General features: G+C 41.0%; 1 protein-coding gene across 1 annotated transcript; it reads right to left on the reverse strand.

Moving 5' to 3' along the window:
- Nucleotides 1–1,524: 1,524 nt before the first annotated feature.
- Nucleotides 1,525–14,688, reverse strand: gsk3ab (glycogen synthase kinase 3 alpha b). Its single transcript, XM_070911582.1, has 11 exons — nucleotides 14,657–14,688; nucleotides 14,366–14,551; nucleotides 8,480–8,667; nucleotides 8,185–8,268; nucleotides 7,246–7,356; nucleotides 4,527–4,657; nucleotides 4,039–4,243; nucleotides 3,537–3,632; nucleotides 2,644–2,830; nucleotides 2,388–2,465; nucleotides 1,525–1,884 (listed from the first exon to the last, which is right to left on the reverse strand). The coding sequence occupies exons 2-11, from the start codon at nucleotides 14,538–14,540 to the stop codon at nucleotides 1,817–1,819; spliced, it is 1,323 nt and encodes a 440-aa protein (XP_070767683.1). The 5' UTR covers nucleotides 14,541–14,551; nucleotides 14,657–14,688; the 3' UTR covers nucleotides 1,525–1,816.
- Between the last annotated feature and the right edge of the window lie 707 nt (nucleotides 14,689–15,395).

The raw sequence follows: 15,395 nt of genomic DNA on the forward strand, positions 1-15,395 counted from the left end.
TGCTGCGCCGGTCTACTAGAGAAAAAAAATTACAAGAACAACAATATAATAACAATAATAACAAAATAACAAAATAAAATAAAATAAAAGGTACTTGATATTTACAGTTTAGCAGTGAAAAAAAGGAGGAAAGAGGGAAGCAGAAGGCAGAGGGATGAGGACTAAAAGGAATGGAAGGGGAGGCTCCAAAGGCTGTTGGGTTTCAGGGGTTTGAGCATCATTTCTGGTCAGATTATCACTGAGATTAGTGGAAGTAACAGTGTGGTGAACTTGGGCTGAACATGCACATTTGTGTGGTGGAAGTAAGAAAACTAGTTCATGGCGACAGCGGACCGTTAGGCTGCGTAAATCATTCAAGACCAGTTCCTAGCATCATCACAGGACAAGCAGAACATGATATGAGCGTCACAGGCAGGCTGTTTGGGAAGGGGCAAAGAGGGTTTCAACAAATCTCTCTCACAAACCAAACAAAATTCATTCAGAGTCCTCCCCCTGCACAAACAACTGTGTATACTAGCTGAAATGAATGAGGAGCCAGGTGATCAGTGAAAGCGGCCAGTAGTCTCTCTGTACCCTCTGCACCTGATGTCAACATAATCAAGCCGATATGAAACTTAACACCACAAAGTAAGTGACATAATTAATGAGGTGACTATTCACCCTACAGTGCTAGTAACTGTAGGGAGACGTTGATGCGTCTGTATTAGATTTAACTGGAGCCCCAAACCACTGGCTCCCTTTGTGTAAAGTTATGTTTAGAGCTGGACAGCACACATAACTCGCCCCTTTGCTTCCACTCTACTCCCTTTGGAGATGTGCAATACTTACTTGAGAATTAACATGAAACGCTTGGTTTCCAGCTTAACCAATGAAAACATGAGCTTATACTGAAGAAACGTATATGTGTGAATGAAGATGTGCACTCTGCTCGTATAAAGCTCCCTCTCATTCACATAAAAGGCAGTTGAGGAGCTAATATTCACAAAGAAAGTGTAAAGACAGGCTGTGGTGCCCCCTTTTGTAATAAAATGTAAAACCACCTCTTAGCTAAAATGACATGGACAAAATCAGCCAATAAGTTCGGTCTGGTATCAAACTGGGAGATTAAAAAAACCCATCACATTTGTTCACCATTGGGCTGGGTGAACTGACAATACTTGAGTAGAGTTCAGGGTTGAAAGTGACAGAAAAGCCACTAGTCTACACAGTGGGTTGTACAATCAAACACTATGTACAGTACAAGTGTGCCATTTTTGACCCTACTAAGGATGATTGTCAATATTCGTCAGGCCTTACACGTGGCCTGCATTCTCAACTCTGTAGCCAATCAGGACCCCCATTCAATGGCACCACGGCCACACATAAAATTAGCTAATGCAAATAAAATGAACATAAAAAGGGATAAAAGTCAACTGTAGATTATAATACAGAAAATCCACATATGATGTACCTGATGTACCCCCCCCCCCCCACCCTCCTCATCCTATGCAACCAATGTAAAGTTTCTTTATTCTAACAGGCCAGACGAGGACCACATGGACTGCAGCTTATATTAAGCCCAACCATGGCTACCTAAATGTCCTTAAAACACCCCCACTCCCTCCTGAAGCTATCAGCCACAGAAATCGCTTTCTATTGGAAAATGGTTAAAATTCAGGGAAAATAGCAATGCTGAGTGTTTGTGTGGGTGCGTATAGTTATTTCTTTTCTATCTTAAGGGTTTTGGAGCCAGGAAGAAGGTTGAGACAGAGAAGAACAGAGGAGAGAAAAGGAAAATGGGGAAGACAAAAAGAAAGGATGACAGAGGGATGGATGCTCAGGTGCTGTTGTTGATGGATCCAGGTGCTGAGCTGGGCTGGGCGGAACTGTCTGACACACTGCCCTCTGCAGGGGGAGAGAGGGAGCACACTTGTTACCAACATGAAGCTCATCTCCCAGAAATAAGTGAGTATAATGTATCTAAAAAAATAAAAACTTCTTTTAGGTAATATTGATAAAAATGTGAAAAGTAGTCATTGTAGTCTAATGTCATTAGACTGACATTCAATGTCTGGGCAAAGGCTACTCTTAGAGTTGGGTTTTACAAATCTAATTAATAATTTTAATTTAAAAAGAGTTCAGACCGGGGCTAAGCTTAGTTTTTGATCAGGGTTATGTAGGCCAGAAATGCACCATGTAGGAAAAAGATATTTTATTTCCCACACTACGTTTTGTCAACCAAAACTTGAATATCATTAGATGATCCAAATTAAGTATTACTTGTAATTATTTGGTAATTCACTAGTGCATCAACGACAACAGCCAAATAAAAACTGCCAATAAATATATAAGTAAAAGCCCTCCTCAATAGGGTACGTCAATGAAAGACTCAATGTTGTGATACATACCATGTGAGGCAGGCGATGACTGTGCACGAGCGTGAGGAGGAATGAGTGTGGAGTTCAACTGGGGCTGGATAGACAGCTCTGAGGGAGCAGAAAAGGCAAACAAATGTTTAATCACTCACAAAATACTTCTGGTGCAATCACATGTCAACCAACCACAACATCTAAGTGAAGGTCATCAGAGGTCAACTACAAGAAACAAAGTGGAGATAAAAGAGAAAAAAAACAAAAACAATGAATGATGGGGAGGTAAACGGACCAACAGGACTGAAGTTGAAGAGGAGCGGCAGTTCTCGTCCACTGGGCAGGCGGGTGTTGGGCTGGCGCAGCTCATCGAAGAAGGCGTGCGCACATGCCTCCAGGGGAGACAGCCTGGTCACCGGCGTGTATTCCAGCAGTCGAGAGCAGAGAGCAATGGCCTCTGGTGGGGTACGAGGCTTAAACACCTGGCAGAAGAGAGAAATTTAGCAAAGATATTTAGGTTTCCGTATTAACATACTCCGGCGACTTGAAGTGCTTTTCAGACAACGAGCGGTTGCAGCCGCCTCCATTGTTTTTAATGTAAACACAACGGCAAGGAGAGGGATGGCGGTTCAACTTTTCCAGCTTGCGGCCGCAGCTGGTGACCAATCGCAGAAAACGACAACAAGGGAAACGATACAGGAGCTGATTATACTGTATCTCTGAATGACACATCTCTTCACCAGCAGAAAACAGACAGATCAATGAAGTCTGATTATTTTTACCATTTAGCTGTGTGATGAGCTCATACTAGGTAAATGGCAGCAGCCTGTGGTGTAGCCTACAGGCAGGTAGAATCAGAGGTAGCCAGAAGCCGGGGCAGAGCTGTGTCATGCAACCAATTTAAAATACTGAACACTCACGTTGCCGGCAGCAACCACTCGCTGTCTGAAAGAACCCTTATTCTTCCAAAAAAAAGTGTGGATGACTTCTCAAATCTAAAACACATAAGTCTACTTCTATGTAGACGTAAACCATCAAATTCCAATTTCTAACATGAGTCTCATTTAGGTATTTTCTTATTCCATAAAGGTACAAAAAAGCTGTGTCAGAGAGATGTAAACAACACCTCACACTGATGTTTGGATAACTGCTATTCAGGATTAATATTCTCCAGTAGTGGGAACATACCTTTGTCCAAGGGTGTGCTTTGATCTGTGGGAATTTGAACTCTGTGTAGTTAGGGTTCATCTCCCGGATCTGCTCCCTTGTTGGTGTCCCTAGAACCTGACAAACAAGGGCGAAAAGTTAATATTCATTAATATTAATCACAATCATTAACATGTCCTGCATGCCTGTACACAAAATGTGGAGTAGGGATTATCAGTGTGGTTGGTAGCACAAATATCCTTTGTTATATTAAGTGTACAGCTTGCATTGTCCATCTGGATGTACTGTTCTCTATTTAATAGTACCTGTAATTAAATATTATATTTAAATGTAAGTACACACGCATTGACTGGTGAGGCAGAATGTAGCATACACTGCGCTTACATATACTATGTACTAGTATACTATATACACCTATACTGACAGCAGTTTCAATTCCAAACTTTACACCGTGTCTCTTTTCATCTAGCGGCTTGTGCCATCAGTTGGCTTTCGGCCATGGTTTGTAGCAGCCCTACTGTACCTTGATGATCTCTACTAGCTGGTCAACACCACTGTCCCCGGGGAAGATGGGCTGGCCCAGCAGCAGCTCAGCCAGCACGCAGCCAGCTGACCAGATGTCAATGTTGGACGTGTAGTCGGTGGCACCAAAGATGAGCTCCGGGGCACGATAGTACCGTGAGCAGATATAGGACACATTCGGCTCCCCCCGAACTAGCTGCTTTGCACTAGAAGATGGTAGAAGAAAGACGAAGCAGAAAATGACAGTTCAGGAGGGCAGTGCCAGTCAACATGAAAACATTTCTCAATGTTTGTTTTCACAAACCCACAGCACGTTAGCAAAGGGGTAAGAAGACATATGACAGATCAACACAGGGAAAGTCGTGACTGAGAAAGAGATGGCTACACAGACAGACAGCCGACTAAATATCCACACTGAGACACAGTCACCACAATGGAAAGAATGTAAGAGACAGACGGAGACGTCCAGAGGCAGCGTTTGGTACTGACCTGCCAAAGTCACAGAGTTTGAGGATGGCAGTCTCTGGGTCCACCAGGAGGTTCTGGGGCTTGATGTCTCTGTGACACACGCCCTGGGAATGGATATAAGCCAGACTGCGGAACAGCTGGTACATGTACACCTGAGGGGGGACAGAGAGGGTTGGCATAATGCCCAACAGTATTTAACAACTCAGACAGCATCATACAGATATTCCAAGAAGAAAAGCAAAAGAGCATTTGAGGACACCTCGAGCTCACTATTGTCATGTCTTCTCCCTGTTCTCATGTTCAGTCAGGTGATTCATGACTAGCGGGAGGTGTCCTAGCTCCAGTGCTCAACCAAGACTTTTTAAGACCATTTTAATACCACACAGAATACAATTTGATACCTGTTTCACAATCTTACTGACCAAAGTATGAAAGTACTTTCCAGCAGTATATAACAATAATTCCCAATGAAATAATTAATTGAATTAATGAAAAGATGAACAGTCTCTTGCGAGCACAATTGTCTCAATTGGATACAAAAACATTTTATATTTATATTTATATATATATATATATATATAGACATTACTGCCTACAGCAGGCAAGAGAAAATGTTTAAGACTCATGTTATTTAAAGACTTGTTAATACCTTTTTGTATAAATTCAGACATTATAACCAGAAACTTAAAAGTTTCATTGCCATTTAGACTAGTAGTCTTGTGTGACCTTACCTGGCCCAAGCTAAGCTAGAGTCAGCTAATGCAGTGGTTCCTAACCTGGGGGCCGAGACCCCTCCACTGGGTCACAAGATAAATCGGAGGGTTTTTCGTTGATTAATGGTACAGGAGAGAAGAAAAATATTGTTCTGTTGCAAAAATGTGGGTTCATTTTTCAGAGTTTTCTTTGATCTTTGCTAATTTCGAGAAAATGTTTGACTCTGTTCCACTATACAGTGCAACTATTCCCAATTTGTAAACACACAGACTTGTGTGTGTGTGTGTCTGTATAGATTCTCGTCATGTGCCAGTCACTTCTATATGTGCCCTAATTTTGTTTTTGGGTGCACTGGTGCGTGTTGAAAGAAGCAGCTTTGTGGCATCTGATGCAGCCCGCCGTGGTGTGTTTCTACAACAAAATAACATAGGGGTGAAAAATTCTCCCCGAGGATTGTTACCATCCTCATCCGACCCCTATTTGACATTTGTCTACACATCCTAGGTCAATGATATCATTCTCGAATAAAAATTGCTCACACAGTTAAGTCTGCACCCATTTAATGCGCCTGTGGAATGCAGACGGTAAGCATCTTAATATGACAAATCACTGTCATCATCACCATTATCATCATTATTACCCCCATGATGCAGTGACAGCAGGCCGGCCACAGATTACAAAATGATTACAGACAAGATGACTGAGGGATGAGAGATGATGGTTAAAAAGGGGGCAGAGAGAGAGAGGAGCAGAGGGGTGAGGAATATGGGAAACAATGAAAGACATGGCAAAAACATGAGACCCAGGGGACAGGGAGGGGGGAAAAGAAGACCCCAGACATGCTGTGATAGACGTGTGTCGCTGGAGGACGGAGGGATGACAGAGGAGAGAGAAAGAATTAGATCAGTATGCATCTCAAAGCCACAGGGGAGCAGCAAGCTGAGGTGGGGAAATGGGCCATGAGACAGCTATAATGTCCTCTCTGCTGCTACAGACACAGTAAACACACAAACACTCTCTCTAAAATGAGCACCCTTTTAGACAGGGAACCAAGTGTATTGCAAACAGATTAATTCCCAGGGGACCATCTTTCCCTTTCTGCTCTCATAATCCTCAAACAGTGAGCTGTCTGTGAAAAATAAACAGGAAAATACTAACTGTTTATTACATCCACAGGCAATTACTGAACAAAATCTTTACTTTCAGTTTCCACCGAATTTCTTTAAAATGTGCTCAATAACTGATGAAATTCAATTCAAAAGACAGGGATGAAATATTTAAATCTAATCCCTTTTATTATGTGACACACATAGAGAGAGATAATGACCTAACATGGAAACCAGTGACTAAAAATGAATGCAATACAAATCAGACCTATTAGTCCAAGTGAAAATATCATCAATATTCCATGTCAGAGTTGCAGATTGTGACCTAAAGTCTCATCTTTTTAGAATTAAATATTTATAGTAGTCTACTTCAAACCTTGAAAGCACCAAGAGCGCAGAGCTCTGCCAAAGATGAACAATCCTCCAACTTGTAAAGCAGCTGCCTTCGTAAGATAGTACTGTATTTGTTTGTCTTCTGTGCATTAACAACAAGCACATGAAGGCAATGCCGTTTGGCAGTCCGGATGTCAGGGCTTCCCAAAAACGAACGCATGCATCTTTATAATTCACAGCTAAAATGCATTCCAGATGCATTAATCGCACATCACTGCCAAAACGAACTCCGAGAATGTACACTTAATTTCCATTCTCTTTTTGATGAACAGACAGGAGTGAAAACATAAATCCACAACGCTTGCAGAGGTTAACATAACAAGTCTGTAGTCAGAAAGACCAGGCAGCATATTTCCACCTAAGATTATAACAGCAATTTTCACTTATGATACATACAGAAATGAAGTATGTAGAATAGCTTAGTTGAATTAACCTTTTGATGACTTTCGTGGCGTGGTGAAAGCAGTTAGGGGGAAATGCCCAAGAGTACACCCAGCTGTGTCTGTGTATGCTTTGCGTCTACCCACCTTAACATAGATGATGGGGATGGTGGTCTTGGCCTTGTTGAAGTGCCGAGCCACCCTGTACACTGTCTCTGGGACGTAGTCCAGCACCAGATTCAAATACACCTCATCTTTCTGGAGAGGAGGAAAAACAGGAAAGAGGATTGTATAATTAGGAGTGGAAAGTGAAATCTAAACTACTGTAAATCTGATTTTACAAGTATATATAAACAAACCAATATAATAGAATATGTTGGATTGCACATGGGTTGAGTGAGTAAACAAAAAATATTTAGCTAATAATTATTTCTAGCAATATTATCATATGAAACAAGCAATTACAGTTGATGCAGCTCATTTACACTTAAAGAAAGTGATAAAACACATTTATCATTATGAGTGTAAACACATATGATTAGCCTGCCATAGTAAATATTGCTAAAGTACAATGGGGTAAACACGGTCTGACTCAACAACAGGGGAGGATATTCAGACTCACTGACACCAATGTAATACTTAATTCATAAACTATAAAATCTCTCATTATAATATATGATAAATACATTTGTACTTTTTCTAAGCATATAATAATAAATAATATACTAACTTATATGGCGATTCCATGTCTATGGAAATACTGTGCTGTACTGTGTTGTGAGAGACGCTAACCTAATCTAATCTGCCAAGCTTGGCTGATATAACTGTGTTTTGTCAGATGCAGACACGTTTAGGGCAAAAGCAAAACTAATAATAATCTGAGCCTTTTAGAATAAGTGCTTGGACCCTTAAGAGAGTAGAGACTGCGTATTTGATGTACAATTAAGACCACGATCAACTTGTCTAAAACATGTCTATGAATCATCATTGATGCATGCACCATTAAATGGCTGGGTGTGGAGGCAGATTGCTTCATCTAGAAACTTGATTCCTACAACATAAGATGTTGAGTCAGTGCATACACACCTTTTCTCCGCTGGAGTAGAAGAAGTAACGTAGCCTCACGATATTGCAGTGGTCCAATTTCCTCATAATTTGCAGCTCCCTATTCTACAATGAAGAAAGGAAAAAGGAAAAGGGAGACATATGCAAAAATTGTGAGCAATAATATGACACTTATAGCAAACTGGCACAAGTCCTTAATTCAGGACAATTACTAAAGAACATCATATTCTAATGCACAGTGAAAGAGCAATGCTTACAAACAACAGCTTCTTGCTTTACTGTAATTATCTGACAATGTAAGCCTGTCTAAGCATACCTTAAACCTCTTGTCTTGGAGAACTTTCTTAATTGCCACCATCTCCTGGCTGTCGATGAGGCGAGCCTGGTAGACCACTCCAAAGGAGCCATTTCCTATAACCTTTATGTCTGTGTAGGACACTTCCTGTGGGCGATCGGGGCCCTGGCCAGGTGTAGCTACCACCGTTGTCACTTTGCCGCTGTCTCCTGTGGATGAAAACACAAACACACCTTGTTAGAGAGATCCTGAAATGATCAGAACTGTCCCTGTCAAGAAATGCACCGTGGCTTCACACCAACGTTACATATCTAATATCTTTCAAAATATTTTAACATACTGTAACCATATCATAAATAAGATTCATGAATGAAGTGATGTTAAGACATGTGAGGAAAAACACAGTGACATAACCCCCTCCAGTTCAGCCTTTTAACCAGTGTCCCTAAGAGAGAGAGGCTAGACATCAACAAGAGCTCCGTCCTTCTCTAAATGGTTGTGACCTATGTGGTGGTTCCCCAGACACTTTCTACTGGCTGGTAATGAGCTCCTGATCGTTTCCACAACACTTTCCCTGTGCTCCCCTGGGTGAAACTAGCCTAAACCCCTTTCATACTGGAGACACGGATATAATGCAGGTCTGCTGAACCCACGTTCAACCCAAGTTAGACGCGTTCATGAGACTGCAGTCAAAGATTAATCGCCACAATTAACAGAGCTATGGGTGTTCTGTCCACTAGGATCAAATCATTTCAAAGGATACTAAGACCTAAGAATGAATTTGCAACTGTTTGGCTACCAGTTCTAATCATTTTACATCGGTCATTAGCATCATACCTAAAACGGTTTGATCAGCCAAAATGGCTATATATTTTCTTCTTCCTTCTCATTCATTCAGTCTCAACCTGTCTCTGTCACCCCCTGCTCTCAATGATGACTTATAGGGTTTTCCAATATTGCAGAAGACCCCCTTTAGTTGATCCCATTTACATGTTTTCCTGTTTCTGTCCTCAGGCGAGTGAATGAGTATAAACTATTGATATATGCTATGGACCTTCTGTTATTATTGAAGGTCATACAACAGTTATATATACACATTTTGAATAGTATGTTATAGGTGGACTAGGCTAGGGTTATGTTTATATTTGCTATTATGCTTCATTAAGAGCTAAATACAGGTAGATATATTATTATATATTATTATTTGCGACAAGTGTGAGGGAGGTTTTAGTACGCATGGGTACAGATGTTTAGGTACAACTTGGTGCTGGTAACTTTAGGTCAAAACAAGCTTTTGACTGTCATACCACGGAGTAAATAGGAACGGGGCATCAAGTCCCACACTGTGACCGTGCTGTGATGTAACTTTTAGATAAGCATCACCTACCGTGATGTTGTGATCTAAACCTTCAATAAACCCTCATTCAATGTTTTCCCTGCCTCTAGGACTTATGAGAACACTGGTTAAATTCACAAGAAAGTTAGATTCAATTCAATGGAACACCAGCCAAAACTAAGATGCTTTTCTGACTAAGTGGCCTTGGAAACAGAAATGTAGTGGTCACTACACCCTGATCACATTATACCTACCTAAGGGGACAAGTGAGAGCTCTAGCACTTACCTTAGAGCATATTTTACAGGAAGGAAGGAGTACAAGGTGTTTGTTTTAAACTAGTTCAACAGTTTCACTGTCTGGCTATGTTTGACCTTGTGGAAATCAGGCAAAGTGAGATGTTCAAGATCCAACAGTAACTGACAGCTCTTGTTAGGGTCAAGTAGCTGCTCAGTGTTTTATGCCTGTGCACGTGTTGGGTCAAGAATGATTTGACAAATCGGCACCAGAAGCAATGACACTAGGAGGGGAAGAACAGCAGAGAAGAGGCCCATTGCCAAAAGGCTTGTCAGTGCCTGTGATAAAATTGCGTGGACAATAGCACACCCAGAAGTGCTACCATTTCCTGGGCTTGCTCACTTCGCTTGTCTCAACAGGACCCCTCCTGATCTCTAGTAGGTCTCAGAGTCTCAAAATGGAGTCAGACAATTTTGGTTTCTCCCACAAAATGACAAAAAACTTCATCATCTGCCATTTCTTTCCGCATGAATAAATTTGCTTTAATTAAAAAACCCGATTGAATGATGCAAGAAACTCCAAATGACAACTGTATATGTCTATTTTTGCAATTTTCCAGGCAAAACCTTCCAAGGTTAGCAGTAAACAGCAGCCAACAGCATATCCACATGATTGGCCTAGATCTGATCTCTACCCTCAGGTCAGCAGGAAATATTCAGCTTTTGAGATCAGTCACTGTGTGGTTCCTGCACATTCCTGTATTCCAGCTCCACAATACACAGTTTGTATTTCCTTTTAGCATCACTTTCACACTCTTTTTAAACAAGTCAAGTCAGAGGGGAGCACATTAAATATGAAGCAGCTGTGGCATGATAGTCCCTTGAATAATGAATGCAAAGATGAGCACTCTGCCCAGCTGTCAGTGAACAGCTTTGGTTTCTGATACGTCAACGCAAGCCTGATGAGTAAGAGGAAAAAGGATGAGCAGAGTGACTTTCATCACACCCACACTTACACGCAATTAGCTTGGGGCTTGTTTGTAAGTGAAAAACTCAAGTACACTTTTAACTTGACAAAATGATCAGCAACTGCATGATAAATTACAACAAGTATTTTATCATTAGCAGGCTACAGGAATTACAGCAACACCTTGCCTGATATTGTATGATGATGGCTTTACACCGGGTGTGGCTTGGATAAATCCCTCCAAAGCTCTTGGTGCCTTTTAATCCATACATCTACACGTTTCCCCTCCTCCACAATAGAAGATGCTTCAATTGACCCAACACCAATCAGAGTCACATAATATACATTACAAATAACTATTGATGGTCCTTAAATTCTCTGATCAGAAAACTACACTGCACAACTATTGCAGTTTATGTTCTTGTTTTGCGCCACATGGACTCAACATAGCACTCATGTAAAGCACAGTTCCAACTTTTTCTCTCCCGTTACCAATTCCTATACCTCAACTCAGGGTATCTGTCGATGCCAAGTGCTGACCCAATATGGTTCTCTCTTTTTTCCCCTTAATTTAAAATTTATAAACCACACTACGTGGAACTCATTGGGATCATTTTTATGTGAGGTTATATGAGGCCAGAGATTGCTGGGATTGCCCGGGCACTAAATACTGAGTTGAAGGCACATTGAAACAGTGAATTTCATAATGACATTTGATTAAGAAAATGTATTTTACGTGGATTGGTGATGTCTTCCTTCACAGTTTGAAGGAAGGGCAGAGGCAACTGGGATTTTAAAGGGTGTTACAGAATGTAATGACGTGTAAAAATGTAAAAACCCACAGATCCCAGTAAAATAGCTGAATACTTTTGAAATGGTTAACTAGTAGTAGAAAGGGTACACATTGATATTTAGTAGTAAGTCGGCCAACTTTCAAAATATCATCCAGTGACTTTAACATTGTTTCTCACATGTGTGAAAACACCGTAGAATAAGAATTTATAGGGCAAAGTATTACACCTTTTTAGATACAAACTGAAAAGTGTCCATAGCACCGATTATTTAAAACTGTCAAGAAATGAAAGCTGGCTGGGAATGCTTGATCGAAGTTTTAGACTATATTTTATTTAGGCAAAGTCCTTGTACAACTACTTGAGAATTGAAAAAAAATATTGTTTTTTTGGTTTGCTACTAAGACTCAGGTACAATACTGCAACTAGTATCACATAATTTCATAGGATACCTAAGAATGAATTTGTAACTGTTTGGCTGCCAGTTCTAATCACTTTACATTGGTGATTGGCATCATCCCTTAAGGCTTTGATCAGCCAAAATGGCTATAAATGTTCTTCTTTCTCCTCTTTCAGTCAGTCTCTGCTGGTCTGTCACCTCCTGCTCTCAATGATGACTTAGTGTTTTTCAATAATGCTGAAGATACCATTTAGTTGTTCCCATTGACATGTGTCATCACGCAACTGAATGACCATAAAGTTGTGATTCAATCGTGGCTTGTTAATGCTACCTGTTAATCATAAACAGTTATTCCTTCACTGCTGCACTTAAACCATTGATCAAATCACTGTTACATGCTGCCAAGTTGTCTGACAACAGTAAATAAAGGTTAATGGTGACATCTGTATTGTGTAATTGGCAGTACTGGCAGAATCACAGAGTAGAGGTAGCAGAAAGCGGCTTTCAGAACATTACTGCTACACTGCATATCACCTCAAGCTCAGTTTTCCCATGCATTTTAAAAATTGAGCCTGGGGTTTTGGGGTTTATCTGGGTGTGAAAATAGTCAGGTTAGTTTGGAGAAAATGCCAAAAGGTAGACATGGGGAGAGAGAGAGAGATGTTTTTCAGATTCTGCCAGCTTAGTGTCAATGTAGTCTAAAACAGAACTTTTGTTTGGGTTTTTGCAGGGTCCTGGCACCTCTGACTCAAGAACAATGCTCTCACGGAGTACAGGAGATCCAGATGACCAAGACAGAGACATTCTGAAAACCAGCAAGGGAAAAGGTGAGCTTACATTCGGAAGCAATGGATGTGAACGAGTCAAATCAAATGGTGAAGATCTGCAGATTGGCTGCCTGTGCTAAATTCAGCAAAAACTTACTACACAGCAATTTGAGTCAACTTTGATCTTTGACGCCCATTCATTTTCTTTGTTAGTCATTTCACCTGTTCTAATAATCAATTATTGATCAAACTTCGAAAAGTGCTGTTTGACACACGAGCTGTGATGCTATTTTCTTCTGTCTCTCCCAGTCTGTCCTTCTGCACACCTCTGTCCAACCCCACAGATCTTCGGCCAACTGCTACCGCTACATAGCTACATGACCCCTGAGCATTCTGCAAGTTCTTGACATCCCACCAACAAAACCAACTGGAGGGACTTTGCTGTACAGGCGTCAAAATGGTGAAGAGAGTGAGCATGTTTAACCATCAGTGTAAGAGTGGACAACTAAGGTGTCTTAAGGGGTAATGGCTTCCTCTAAGGTGTACAGAAATGTAATTTAATTCAGAACTTGTCCTCCACCTGAGGATACACAGTTGGACAGGCAATGTGCCAAGTACATGCCAAAATGTTTCCACTACACTAAGCTAGAATTCTCACTTTCCTAATGAAAGATGACATGAGATGGGTTTACTACTGTACCAGCTGTTTAAACCCATACATGGATGCTTTTGTGTATGCATAAGTGTAGGCATTCAAGTGAGCAGTTCACCAACGTTAAAGTAAGGGCAGCTTTATGCTGGAACGCAGTAATTTGAGATATTGTCAAAATTAATTTCCATTTCTTCAGGCTACCACACGACGTATACTAACGTAACCCTTGTTTAGCACAAACTATCAGTGCTAGATCAGACTGGACCGAGAACGACGGCTAAAAACTTAGACCAGATAATTTCAACCTATCCTTTACAAATGTTAGCAAGCTAGCTAGCTTCCACTTCTGATATTAATGACGAATATATTATAGCGTCGGCTAACACCAACTCTAATCTTGGGTTAGAATGCAATAATAATGGTTAGGTAACGTTGCCCAAAAAAATGACATAACGTAATTTACCGTCGAAATATCAACGGCTTAGTTCCAAGCTTGCCACCAGCAGCTAACGATAATGTTAGCTATGCGATAAAAGCCCTTGATCGCAGTGGTTCTTTAATGAAAAACACAGCTAACGTTAGCTGGACAGCTAACTTAAGTTAGCTAGCCAGCTAACAGCTTGCTGGCTAAGGTTAGCTCCGCGACAATGATCGACATTAAATCCACTCGCGACACATTTGTTTGAAAATAACGTACAATCCGAGCATTTGTAATAACACGTAGATTGGACTTATGATAGAAATATAAAACAGCACTTACTAGGCAGTTTCAAATTCCCAAAGCTCGTCGAGCTGCTTCCACTGGCTTGTGAAGCCCCAGTTTTTCCTGTCGAGCTTCCACCGGCTACTGCTGATCCGGCACCGGCTGCAGCGGATCCGGGAGCTCCGGGAGGCTCAGCGAATGAGCTGGTCCTGGGCCGCCCGCTGCCGCTCATATTTGTGTGAACTAAACCCGGGGCAAGGTTGAACGTTATTAGTAGCCAGACCGGCACAGACTTAAGCTATATATATGTGTGTTTTAATATTCGATATAAATATAAACTACACTTACAGCGTTCTGTATAGGCTGCCCGTCTCCCCCTTTCTTCCTCTGTAGAACAGTGATGGTGGGGGGACTGGGGAGTTGACGCACAACAACGTAAAGCTCGCAAGGGTTACTGGGAAAATGAGTTGTTGGTGGCTTCGAGTCCAAACTACGGTACTAACGAAAATATGACATCGAATTTTCTATTTAAAATCACAATTACAGTGCATAATAACGCAATATTACTTAATAACACAATATTAACAGGGTCAACGTTGCTTTTTAAAACGAACAAAGTAACCACGTATATAAGCCTAAATTATTCTGTAAAAGACAGACATCGATCAAAGCACACAAAGTTGCTCAACTAAAGTCACTGACCTAAAAAATAAACATAAAAAAATATAAAAAGGGTTCAGGGGAATAAAAACTATACTCTAACTACACTATTAAAACAAACTATAAACTATATTCTATACAAAAAAAAACTACAATGCCCATCAGTAAAGCACAGTTGATGATTGACAGTCAGCCTGTCCAATCACAGATTCTGAAATGTTCAGGCTACCGCATTGGGCGGGGCTTTGTATCACAAGAATGGAGGCGATCGGCGGGCAAACGTTTCATTACACGCTTTCAACTGTAATTTCTCACGGACCCCTATCAGTTTTTTGATTTCCATGCCACAGATGGTGAAAAGGGACTAACAAAAGGCATACGCTTGTGTGAACTAAGAGTGATGACTACACGAGGGACAGTCCAACGA

This window comes from Enoplosus armatus, chromosome 9 (genome assembly GCF_043641665.1).
Source record: "Enoplosus armatus isolate fEnoArm2 chromosome 9, fEnoArm2.hap1, whole genome shotgun sequence".
NCBI classification, from domain to species: domain Eukaryota; kingdom Metazoa; phylum Chordata; class Actinopteri; order Centrarchiformes; family Enoplosidae; genus Enoplosus; species Enoplosus armatus.